The 13,441-nt window shown below is 42.6% G+C and overlaps 1 protein-coding gene across 1 annotated transcript; it reads right to left on the bottom strand.

Moving 5' to 3' along the window:
• Nucleotides 1-2,655: 2,655 nt before the first annotated feature.
• pth1b (parathyroid hormone 1b) lies at nt 2,656-8,010 on the bottom strand. Its single transcript, XM_024002142.1, has 3 exons — nt 7,931-8,010; nt 7,581-7,777; nt 2,656-2,747 (listed from the first exon to the last, which is right to left on the bottom strand). Exons 1-3 carry the CDS (start codon nt 8,008-8,010, stop codon nt 2,656-2,658), a joined length of 369 nt encoding a protein of 122 aa, XP_023857910.1.
• Nucleotides 8,011-13,441: the final 5,431 nt, after the last annotated feature.

The following is a 13,441-nucleotide window of genomic DNA, read 5'->3' as shown; positions in this document are numbered from 1 at the left end:
TTCTTGGCAGTCCGCAAACAAATATCAATAGTGTATGCCGCCACCTACTGTATTTTTTGTAGTATGAATTCATTACACTTTGTGAAAAAAATTAATTGCCCTTCCAACTAACCCTACACCTCACCACTATTACACTACTTTGGCCCCATCTGATCCTACTTCAGGCCAGCAGTCTGGGAGGATGGGACACTATAATTCAAAAACATTAACACTTTGGCAGTAAAATCTCCTACACCCAAGTACTTCTCAGTAGCTGCCACCACATCATCTATCCTCTGTGATTTACATTCCATCCCTGCAGTACAATTGACAACCATGGCCTTGAACGCCAAAAGATAAAATAATTACTGAAGCACGTTATTCCTCCATTGGCCTCGGCCTACTCACAGGGATCCTCTTAGGATCCCTCACCCTGCACCCATCTTCCTCTACTACTCTCTTCACTGCCTTAGCATACAACACCTTCTGCACTACTCTGATCCTGGCAACCTGAACCTGCCTTTCTCTCACTGGACACAGTTCTGATCTCCAGCACCATGGGTACCCCTACAGTTTACACATACACACATTTCCACTGATACTACACATTCCTTTGTCTCATGTCCTCCTGCACACTTATAAAATCTAGGAATCTCCCTCCTACACACGGCTTATTTGAGGTTTGAGGCAGACTACATCCTATAAGATGTATTGCCGCCACATACTGTACCGGGTAGTGAACAATAGAATAAAAAATAAAACATTCCAGAAAAAACCCCGGACATAATACAAAAAAGTAGACAATTAAAACCCCATTTCACTCCTTCAGTCACAATCCAATTCAAGTCACATCGCTACAGGCTCGGGGGCCTGTGATGGTGGAACATTCTTCAACAGGATTCCCTGCAGGCCTCTGCTGTAAAATCAGAGTCCCAAAAAGTGTTCAGCTGCACTCACAATGATGCCAATTTTCTCAGATTCCTTCCATTTGGTGTGTGCAGTTCATGAACATTGCAATAAATTATACAAAGTCCACCTTATTCACACGCAATATGACATGATCCCTCAGTTGCCGAGAAACATTAGCCGTGTTCGAGAGGATGAAAAACGGTAATGTGTCATGGTTAAATTGTGACCGACTGATCAACAAATAATAATGAGTAGTTATTTATGATCCAAGGTTGCTCTGTCTAATGTAACACCAAACAAACCCATTCACTGGTGCAGGCTCTACTAAAGCTTACTATGCGGGAGGATTTTAACAGTGAGGAGGCATACGAGGAAGATGTGCTTTTTTTTGCCTATGTGAGACCTAATAAATGAAAACCCAGGCTTCAATCCATGCCGACCTGTTACCTGTCTGTCTTGTCTCCCAAACAAAGCCAAGACATGTTTATTGTAGCAACACCCATTACCCAGAATGCATCACAAACCCTACCAATTACCTAATTGTTAATCAACTTCAATAAAAGTTATGCCAATGACATGCAAACACATTCAGGTAATATATTCACATGATACATTTTCCCACATCACTAACAGTCAATAAATGTGCTTTGTCTAATAAACAGGTGTTAATCAATGTCTGGATATACATCATCAGGCAAGACTTTAGATTATGTGACGTATAACATAATGACAATCGTCACGTTTACTCCCCATTCTCCTTGACGCACGAAGTGTGGAGAAAAACCAGTAAACAATTATAGGTTTATAACTTCCCTTGAAAAGAAGTCTGTCAAAAGCATTTAAACACAAAACCAGGGGGTTTACATAACCGAGCTGAATGTACAGAAACAGGAACCATAATCGGAGCTTGCTGGGATTTTACCTGACCAGAGTCCTGACATTGCATTGCAGTAGGCCTACACAGGTAAACACGAATGAGCAACATCACCTGAAACAATGAGAACTTGCACTCTGTATGATTGTTAATCTTGAACATCTTGAACACCAGCTTCACTCCCAGGTCTTCACTGACCTGCTTGGTTGTTGAGGGCGTGTCCACCCTTCTTGGCACAGTCACCTTTTGTAGAGAAGGGGAGTCAGGTGAATCAGGAAAGAAATGTTCAGTTTTGACTGCCAGTAACCCAGCAGAACCAAGGGCAGGGTCAGACCCCTCCCCAGCTTCAGGCCTAGGGCACAACTCAGTATTATCAGTCTCAGCAGATAGCGTGTGAGAGGCTCTCCACTCTTACCAGCAACATGGCCAATACTGAGCAGTATTGGCCATGGGCAGCTGGCTAGCCACCAGCTCATCAACAGCATCAGAAACCTGCAGCTCCACTGGAGTCTCGGGAACCCCAGCCTGCAGCTCGGACTCACCCCCAGCAGGAAGCAGAAGATCAAGGACAGATAGATCAGGGACCTCACCAGCAGACAGGGAAAGCTCATCCTATCCTCCAGGAGCGCACCGCAGAACAGAGTGGACAGTTCCTCGCCGGGAACAGTGCTTGACTGTGGGGCCTCTACAACAGGTGGCGAATCAGCCGACGCCAAGGATCTCCATGGCTGGTGGAACACGCAGGTAGCCAGTACGTGCCCGTGCTTGTTGCAGTGATAACACAAGGCCTTGCCACCAGGGCAGACTTCCCAGTCATGGCCACAGTCACATGCACACCTTCTCTTAGGGGTGCGGGTGTCACAGTCGCACAGCTCCATCCCCGGACACAGGCCTCACCCCATCACCTCCAGTAGAAACCTTTGCACCTTGAAGAGCTGCTCCAACTGTGAGTCGGCCAGGTAAGCTCCGCCCAGTGCTGCCAGGCCTGTGGAAATTCACGGATAGAGGCCCTGATGACCGGATAGAGGACCCTTCAAACAGGTCATCCTCTGTGTTTATCCACCAGAACCAGTCATAAGCAGTGTTCACCAACTCGAGCGTCACGTCACCTTTCTCCATCTTATAGCATGCACGCACTCCTCACAGTGGCTGGGTTTTCCGGAACTTCTGACACCACTTGAGAAATACTGCACCAAACATCATAGGCAAAAACTTAAAAACTAATTACAGATTTCTTGTGTAATTGTGTGTAGTTTTCTTGTTCTTCAAGGCATGGTATTTTAAGGGAGTATGCAAGCAGAGACGTTCACTTCGCCTAGCTGAGTTCTGCTAGGAGCAAACCGAACCTATGTATGCGGATGCCTTTAGCTTGACTGATGCGACTCACGTGACTCACAGCGAGGGAGAGCTGTGATACACTGGTTTGGACAGGAGGCCGTTGTCTGAAGTCTTTGAGTCAGGTGTCAGCCAGACTAGGCTCTACTACCATTACCTCTTCAATGCCACTCGCTCCTTCAACTCTTCTCACTGCCTCCAGGAGACACGCTGGACAGCCCTTATTCTTGGCACCTCTGTCTCCTTCACCCTAACTAGGCAATCCAGGAATTTGAGTTCATGTTGGCCATCACAATTGCAGCAGCGTTCAACACCATTGTGCCCTCGAAGCTCATCACTAAGCTCAGGGCCATGGGACTGAATACCTCCACTGAAACTGAATCCTGGACTTCCTGATGGGCCGCCCTCAGGTGGTGAGGGTAGGCAACAACACATCCGCCACGTTGACCCTCAACACGGGGGCCCCTCAGGGGTGCGTGCTTAGTCCCCTCCTGTACTTGCTGCTCACCCACGACTGCGTGGCCGCGCACGACTCCAACACCATCATTACGTTTGCTGACGACACGACGGTAATAGGCCTAATCACCCACGATGATGAGACAGCCTAAAGGGAGGAGGTCAGTAACCTGGCAGTGTGGCGCCAGGACAACAACCTCTCCCTCAGCGTCAGCAAGACAAAGGAGCTGATAGTGGACTACAGGAAACGGAGGCCTAAGCACGCCCCCATTCCCAAGCACGTCCCCATCCACAGGGTTGTAGTGGAGCGGGTCAAGAGCTACCCATACAATGCATTCGGAAAGTATTCAGACGCCTTGACGTTTTCCACATTTTGTTACATTACAGCCTTATTCTAAAATAGATTAGATTGTATTTTTCCCTCATCAATATACACACAATACCCCATAATGACAAAGCAAAAACAGGTTCATATAAATGTTTGCAATCGGTTGGGTTTATCGTTACTCATTGTGTATTTATTCCTGGTGTTATTATCAATCTATTATTTTGCTATTTTGCTCTCTGCAATGTTGGGAAGGGCCCGTAAGTAAGAATTTCACTGTTAGTCTACACACATTTGATTGGATTTGAGCATATACAGTGCCTTGCACAAGTATTCATCCCCCTTGGCGTTTTTCCTATTTTGTTGCATTACAATCTGTAATTTAAATTTATTTTTTATTTGTATTGCATGTAATGTACATACACAAAATAGTCCAAATTGGTGAAGTGAAATGAAAAAAAATACTTTAAAAATAAAATAAAATAATACATGGAAAAGTGGTGTATGCATATGTATTCACCCCCTTTGCTATGAAGCCCCTAAATAAGATCTGGTGCAACCAATTACCTTCAGAAGTCACATAGTTAAATAAAGTCCACCTGTGTGCAATCTAAGTGTCACATGATCTGTCACATGATCTCAGTATATATACACCGGTTCTGAAAGGCCCAGAGTCTGCAACACCACGAAGCAAGGGGCACCCCCAAGCAAGCGGCACTATGAAGACCAAGGACCTCTCCAAACAGGTCTGGGACAAAGTTGTGGAGAAGTACAGATCATGGTTGGGTTCTAAAAAAATATCAGAAACTTTGAACATTCCACGGAGCACCATTAAATCCATTATTAAAAAAATGGAAAGAATATTACACCACAACAAACCTGCCAAGAGAGGGCCGCCCACCAAAACTCACGAACCAGGCACGGAGGGCATTAATCAGAGAGGCAACAAAGAGACCAAAGATAATCCTGAAGGAGCTGCAAAGCTCCACAGGGGAGATTGAAATATCTGTCCATAGAACCACTTTAAGCCGTACACTCCACAGAGCTGGGCTTTATGGAAGAGTGGCCAGAAAAAAATAAGCAAACATGTTTAGTGTTCGCCAAAAGGCATGTGGGAGACTCCGCAAACATATGGAAGAAGGTACTCTGGTCAGATGAGACTAAAATTGAGCTTTTTGGCCATCAAGGAAAATGCTATGTCTGGCGCAAACCCAACAACTCTCATCACCCCGAGAACATCATCACCACAGTGAAGCATGGTGGTGGCAGCATCATGCTGTGGGGATGTTTTTCATCGGCAGGGACTGGGAAACTGGTCACAATTGAAGGAATGATGGATGGCGCTAAATACAGGGAAATTCTTGAGGGAAAACTGTTTCAGCCTTCCAGAGATTTGAGACTGGGATGGAGGTTCACCTTCCAGAAGGACAATGACACTAAGCATACTGCTAAAGCAACACTCAAGTGGTTTAAGGGGAAACATTTAAATGTCTTGGAATGGCCTAGTCAAAGCCCAGACCTCAATCCAATTGAGAATCTGTGGTATGACTTAAAGATTGCTGTACACCAGCAGAACCCATCCAACTTGAAGGAGCTGCAGCAGTTTTGCCTTGAAGAATGGGCAAAAATCCCAGTGGCTAGATTATAGAGACATACCCCAAGATACCTGCATCTGTAATTGCTGCAAAAGGTGGCTCCCTGCATACCACTGCTGGCTTGCTTCTGAAGCTAAGCAGGGTTGGTCCTGGTCAGTCCCTGGATGGGAGACCAGGTGCTGCTGGAAGTGGTGTTGGAGGGCCAGTAGGAGGCACTCTTTCCTCTGGTCTAAACAAAGATCCCAGGGCAGTGATTGGGGACACTGCTCTGTGTAGGGTGCBGTCTTTCGGATGGGAYGTTAAACGGGTGTCCTGACTCTCTGAGGTCATTAAAGATCCCATGGCACTTATCGTAAGAGTAGGGGTGTTAACCCCGGTGTCCTGGCTAAATTCCCAATCTGGCCCTCAACCATCACGGTCACCTAATAATCCCCAGTTTACAATTGGCTCATTCATCCCCCTCCTCTCCCCTGTAACTATTCCCCAGGTCGTTGCTGCAAATGAGAACGTGTTCTCAGTCAACTTACCTGGTAAAATAACGGTAAAATAAAAAATAAAAAAATAAAATTGACTTTGGGGGGTGAATAGTTATGCACGCTCAATTTTTTTTWTTTTATTTTTTTTTTATTATTTCTTGTTTGTTTCACAATCAAAAATATTTTGCATCTTCAAAGTGGTAGGCATGTTGTGTAAATCAAATGATACAACCCCCCAAATAATCTATTTTAATTCCAGGTTGTGAGGCAACAAAATAGGAAAAATGCCAAGGGGGTGAATACTTTCGCAAGCCACTGTAACTTTCGCTGGCATACGATATTCTTCCCTTCGGCATACACTTGACACATGACAATCTTTTGCATTCATGACACTGAAGGGGTTTGTGCACATAAGCTCTTCTAGGGTATCTCACAAAGTCTAACTTTACATGAGAAGGGAGAGACTCTTCTTCTTCCTCCAGTGTCTCAACTCCTTGTCTTACTTCCACCAAGGGTGTGAATTATACCGTAACATTCGGTCCTCCTATGTGCGCATGCGCTTCATGTGCATGGGCTTAATAGTAAAGACATGTCTTTTTTTATTACCTTTTAATTTGTCATGAACACATTCGGCAAATGTCATTGGGTATACACTCTTGTAGCCTTAATTAATTGATGTGTCTTGCTGTCAAAAGGACATTTTTTGTAGAAATAAAATTTGGGACACCTGAAAGGGGCTGAGACACGGGACTGTCCCAGGATGACAAGCGCAGATACATGGAAGACATTTGTTTCAACCATGACACAGAGGTGGGGGTGTTCATTTAATTTGGAATAAGCTTTTATTTGAACATTTACCACTATAGCAGTGCAAATAGCATAACATTTATATATAATTAGCATTAGTTAGACACCCCCCAAAGTTTGACTTTGTTGCATTTAGGGGGACTCATGTCTCATTCAGCGGGTCCCTGAGTCCCTGCAACTCTGCTTCCACCCCACAAAATGTAGACCTGCAATTTTTTTTGCAAATATTCTATTTATTAATGCATATAAAAATTCTCACATGATATTCACATAGAAATGTTTTTTTTTTTTTACATTTTGTGCTTTTCATGAATTCTTATTTTGAAATTACAAAGCATCTGTGAGAGTAGTAAACAGTGATGTCATTATGATTATAACGGTACAAACAGGTCCTCATTGTGAACATTATTTAAAGTAAACAGTGCTTTACACTGAAATAAAGCAATGTCAAAGAGATGGACATATCAAAGACATTAACAAACCTTTTTTGACACTGTTAATGGTAATTTGTGGGAAATCAATGTAAAAAAATATATATACTGTTCTGTGTGCTTTAGTCCAGGTAGTGGTCAGAGAATAAACAAAATATATTGTTAATTCAAATGCAGTAAAACCAGGAAATACATATAAAATATAAATAAATAAATAGTAATTACATTAATAAAAAAATAATTAGAATAATAATTTTTTAAATGTCTAAAACTAAAATGACATTTACAGTGAAAACTTTAAGTTTCATTGTGAGATTAACAGTTTTTTTTTTTTACGAGGTAACACTTCTGTAAGACTGAAGAGAAGACAAACCCTCAGGACTGAGGCTTAACTTGTATACAGGCCCAGTCCTGTGAGATCATCAGGAAGCAGACTCCGGATCTTCCCTGATTGTCCATGTTGTTGTGCTTTGGCGTGTGAGGCTGCAATTATATCCTTTAACTTCAGCTGAAGCCAGTCTTGTCTCTCCCCAACCTGCTTGTGTACTCCCACGTTGTGCATGAGCTGGACCTCACTGATGGACCTCTTTCTGTTGGTCAGAGAATAACCATTGCAACCCGCTTAGATTGAGATGACTTAGAATACAGGATACAACAAAGCAATGAATGCCATTGAAGAATAAACCATGGTATGAAACGCAATACACAAAATTGCATTTCGACAGTTAAGTTGGTCAACTTACCTCATTGGTCTCGCCTCTGTGTGTAAACTGCAGAGGACAATTATCAAAACAATTTTGTCCAAAGATCTGATGGAAAGCATATTGATTGCCTGAAAAATTAAGAACGCGTATCAGCAATCTTCTATGAACTTATTTAACTCATTACTAGTAGTCTGTTTTCCTTAAAGGTCAGTAACATGGTAAGACAATGCTACACATTTAACATAACGTTAAGACAGTTATTAAATGTATCTTAGATTATCAATATCAGATTACAACATTTATTGCAAACTTTTACTTACCAGTTTCTGCCTGAGTTTATTCCACAAAGTTTAGATATGTTTTTCTGTAATGCTTTGGAGGGTCTAGCTGGTTGATCAGTCTTTTATAAGTGCTTAGAGTATCTCTCCCTCCTTTTTATACAGTAGCCCTCCCCTGGTCATTGATGAGACACTTTCATTATTGATGTTGATATGACCCCTTCAGTGCAGGCATCTGCATGACGACACCTCCACCAACACTCACCACTAATTCGGATTTTCAGCTCCTCTGCCAAGGGCCCTGCTGGTCACACTGCTTTTGAAGCTATTCCATGGTTGTCCATGACATGACACTGAACAAGAGGGTCTACTTCAATTAAATCTCTATCTATTCATCTACTAAACTGCAGAAACCTGGGATGTGATGAAAGTTTTTGATATTGATGTCTTTATTTTTTTGCTGTACGTAACAGAGCTTTGCTACCCTCAAATTACCTAGAGTTATTGTCTCTGGCTGTCATCTAAATATAGAAACAAGGCTGTTTATTTATTGCAAGCATGTAAAGGGTATATGAGGCCTTGAAGTGAAAAAGTGCTGTTGGACCACCACAAAAGCAAAGGCTCAATGGAACCCATCCACAGACTATTTATTGGTAACTTTGGCAAGGAGAACATTTCCTTGGAGACAGTCGTTGGTATTTCAACACATTAGAAAGCTAAATGTGCTTAGAGAGATGTGCCCAGGCTGTGACGTCTAAATTGCACTCTGACTTCAGACCCATCAAGAGTGTTCCGTCACTCTCTACACACTTCCTGTAAAGGTAGCAATGTGAGGGTGAAAGAGCATAGCATCCATTTGCATTTACTCTTGGTATTCACAGCATCAGGTTAATTTATCTTGCAGCAAGCTATTATACAGTGCGTTCAGAAAGTATTCACACACCTTGACTTTTTATACTTTTTGTTGTGTTACAGCCTGTATTTAAAATAGATACAATTTAGATTTTTTTGTCACTGGCCTATACACAATACCTCATAATATCAAAGTGGAATCATGTTTAAAAATGTAAAAAACTTCTGAAATCTGAAATGTCTTGATGCAATAAGAATGTTTCCCCTTTGTTATGGCAAGCCTAAATAAGTTCAGGAGTTAACATTTGCAAGTCACATAATAAGTTTCCTGGACTCACTCTGTATGCAAAAATATTGTTTAACAATGGTCCTCCTTTTCCTATAGTCCACAATCATTACGTTGAGGGAGAGGTTGTTGACCTTGCTCCACACGGTCAGGTCTCTGACCTCCTCTCTATAAGCTGTCTCATCGTTGTCAGTGATCAGGCCTACCACTGTTGTGTCTTCAGCAAACGTAATGATGGTGTTGGAGTCGTGCATGTCTGTGCAGTCATGAGTGAACAGGGAGTTCAGGAGGGGACTGAGCACACACCCCTGAGGGGTCCCGGTGTTGAGGACAAATGAATAACATTCTCACATAGGTGTTCCTTTTGTCCAGGTGGGAAAGGGCAGTGTGAAGTGCAATAGAGATTGCATCATCTGTGGATCTATTGGTGCGGTATGCGAATTGGAGTGGGTCTAGGGTTTCTGGGATAATGGTGTTGTTGTGAGCCATGACCAGTCTTTCAAAGTATTTCATGACTACAGATGTGAGTGCTACGGGTCGGTAGTCATTTAGGCAGGTTACCTTAGTGTTCTTAGAAACAGGGACTGAGGTGGTCTGCTTGAAACATGTTGGTATTACAGACTCAGACAGAGAGAGGTTGAAAATGTCAGTGAAGACACTTGCCAGTTGGTCAGCGCATGCTCGGAGTACACGTCCTGGTAATCCGTCTGGCCCTGCGGCCTTGTGAATGTTTACCTGTTTAAAGGTCTTACTCACATCGGCTGAGGAGAGCGTGATCACACAGTTGTCCAGAACAGCTGGTACTCTCATGCATGTTTCAGTGTTACTTGCCTCGAAGCGAGCATAGAAGTTATTTAGCTCGTCTGGTAAGCTCGTGTCACTGGGCAGCTCTCGGCTGTGCTTCCCTTTGTAGTCTGTAATAGTTTGCAGGCCCTGCCACATCCGACAGGCATCGGAGCCGGTGTAGTACGGTTCGATCTTAGCCCTGTATTGACGCTTTGACTGTTTGATGGTTTGTCGGGGGGCATAGCAGGATTTCTTATAAGCTTCCGGGTTAGAGTCCCGCTCCTTGAAAGCGGCAGCTCTACCCTTTAGCTTAGTGCAAATGTTGCCTGTAATCCATGGCTTCTGGTTGGGGTATGTACGTACAGTCACTGTGGAGACGATGTCCTCGATGCACTTATTGATAAAGCCAGTGACTGATGTGGTGTACTCCTCAATGCCATCGGAAGAATCCCGGAACATATTCCAGTCTGTGCTAGCAAAACAGTCCTGTAGTTTAGTCCACAATCTAATTGAAAAGAAGGAAGCCTATACAGAATTAAAGTATCCCAAAACATGTATCCTGTTTGCTAATAAGGCACTAAAGTAATACCTCAAAAACGTGGCAAAGCAATTCACTTTTTGTTCTGAATACAAAGTGTTATGTTTTGGGCAAATCCAATACAACACATTACTGAGTACGACTCAACATATTCTCAAGCATTGTGGTTGCTGCATCATGTTATGGGTGTGCTTGTAATCGTTAGGGAATGGGACGTTTTTCAGGATGAAAAATAAATGGAATGGAGCTAAGCACAGGCAAAATCATAGAGGAAAACTTGTTTCAGTCTGCTTTCCACCAGATACTGCCTACATTTTGAAAAACATGTTTTCACTTTGTCATTATGGCTTATTGTATGCAGATAACTGAGAACAAAAATCTATTTAATCCATTTTGAATTCAGGCTGTAACAAAACAAAATCTGTTAGAAAAATATTTCTATATACATTGGAAATATATTATCAGCACAAGATACAGTTAAAGTTGGAGGTTTACATATACTTAGGTTGGAGTCATTAAAACTTGTTTTTCAACCACTTCACAAATTTCTTGTTAACAACTATAGTTTTGGCAAGTCGGTTAGGACATCTAAGTAATTTTTCCAACAATTGTTTACAGACAGATTATTTCACTTATAATTCACTGTATCACAATTCCAGTGGGTCAGAAGTTTACATACACCCAAGTTGACTGTGCCTTTAACCTCTACCTCTTCCTCATCAAAAAAGCTGACTAGCATAGCCTAGCCTAACGCGACAGGGATATCATATAATATAATTTTCATGAAATCACAAGTCCAATACAGCAAATGAAAGATAAACATCTTGTGAATCCAGCCATCATTTCCGATTTTTAAAATGTTTTACAGCGAAAACACAATATGTATTTCTATTAGCTAACCACAATAGCAAAAGATTTTTCTACCGCATAGGTAGCTATCACAAAACCGACCAAATAGAGATATAATTAGTCACTAACCAAGAAACAACTTCATCAGATGACAGTCTTATAACATGTTATACAATAAATTTATGTTTTGTTCGAAAATGTGCATATTTGAGGTATAAATCATAGTTTTACATTGCAGCTACCATCAAAAATATCACCAAAGCAGCCAGAATAATTACAGAGAGCAACGTAAAATACCTAAATACTCATCATAAAACATTTATGAACAAATCAATGCGCTGTACAGAAATGAAAGATAAACAACTTGTGATTTAAGTGTTTCAGCGAAAACACAATATAGCATTATATTAGCTTATACCACAATAGCCAAACACACAAATGCATTATTAGCAGCCAAAGGTAGCGATCTTCAACAGATGACAGTCTTATAACATCAGGTTATCAATAACACTTATGTTTTGTTCGAAAATTTGCATATTTAGAGCTGCAAACCGTGGTATATCATGTGATATGTAGCATCGATTCACCAGAATGTCCGGAGCTCACCTAATCTGACCAAAGAACTCATCAAAACGTTTACTAAAAAATACATGTTGGACAGCAAATGAAAGATACACTGGTCTTATGCAACGCCGTGTTAGATTTTTAAAATAACTTTACCATAACAAACAGCTTACGTTATAGCGAGACAGCGCCCGCCAAACGGCGGATAATAGGACCAACATTTTACACAGAAATCAAATAACATCATAAATTGTTCTTACTTTTGCTGACGTTCCATCAGAATCTTGTACAAGGAGTCCTAGGTCCAGAATAAATCATTGTCTGGTTTTAGAATGTCCTTCTCTCCTGTCGAATTCGCTCCACAAGGCTACCAATGTTGATGACGTTGTCACGTTCCTGACCTATTTCTGTTAGTTTGTTGTATGTGTTAGTTGGTCAGGACGTGAGTTTGGGTGGGCATTCTATGTTTTCTGTTTCTATGTTGGTTTAGGGTTGCCTGGTATGCTCTCAATTAGAGGCAGTGTTTGGCGTTTCCTCTAATTGAGAGTCATATTTAGGTAGGTTGTTTCAAGTGTTCGTTGTGGGTGGTTGTCTCCTGTGTCGTGTTTTGTCGCACCATACGGGACTGTCTCGGTTTTTGTAGTCTGTTCCTGTTCGTGAGTTCTTCGTGTTTATTGTAAGTTCCATGTCCAGGTCTGTCTACTCCGTTTGTATTTTTGTTAATTATTCAAGTGTATTTCGTTTTCGTGTTTTCCGTCTTTTCTTTAATAAATCATTATGTCTTCACAATCCGCTGCATTTTGGTTCAATCCCTGCTCCTCCTTTCGGATGAAGAGGAGGAGGAAACCGTTACAGAACCACCCACCGATCCAGAACCAAGCGGCGTGAATTCGAGCAGTGGCTGCTACACAGGAATCATGGACTTGGAGGAAGTATTGGAGGGAAAAGGACACTGCACACATTGGGGAATATCGCCGCGCTCGTGAGGAGATGGAGCAGCGAGAGCCCAACACGGTGGTATGAGGAGGCAGCAAGGAGACGGGGATGGAGCCGGAGAATCAAGCTCGAGACCGGATTTATGAAGGGTACGCAGCTTGCCGGACGACCGTGAAGAAACCCCAAAAATTCTTGGGAGGAGAGCGTAAGAGGTAGTGGGCCAAGGGCAGTAGGAGACCTCGCGCACCACTTCCCAGGCTAACTGTGGAGAGCGGGAGTACGGGCAGAACCTTGTTACGCAGTAGAGCGCACGGTGTCTCCTGTACGTGTGGCATAGCCCGGTGCGGGTTATTCCACCTCCCCGCATGGTAGGGCTAGATTGGCATTGAGCCAGGTGTATGAGGCGGCTCAACGCTGTCTTCTCCAGTGGCTTCCTCGGGCCGGCATACATGGCACCTGCC

The sequence above is a fragment of the Salvelinus sp. IW2-2015 genome, linkage group LG15 (genome assembly GCF_002910315.2).
Source record: "Salvelinus sp. IW2-2015 linkage group LG15, ASM291031v2, whole genome shotgun sequence".
NCBI lineage: Eukaryota > Metazoa > Chordata > Actinopteri > Salmoniformes > Salmonidae > Salvelinus > Salvelinus sp. IW2-2015.
This window is presented reverse-complemented; position numbering and strand designations above follow the sequence as displayed.

Excerpts from the sequence above, each read along its gene's own strand:
- pth1b (XM_024002142.1), bottom strand. The coding sequence starts at position 8,010 with ATGCTTTCCATCAGATCTTTGGACAAAATTGTTTTGATAATTGTCCTC. Across the intron at positions 7,778-7,930 it reads ACAGAGGCGAGACCAATGAG|AAAGAGGTCCATCAGTGAGG; the intron begins GTAAGTTGACCA and ends TCTGACCAACAG. Across the intron at positions 2,748-7,580 it reads AGGACTGGGCCTGTATACAA|GCCTGGCAGCACTGGGCGGA; the intron begins GTTAAGCCTCAG and ends GAATTTCCACAG.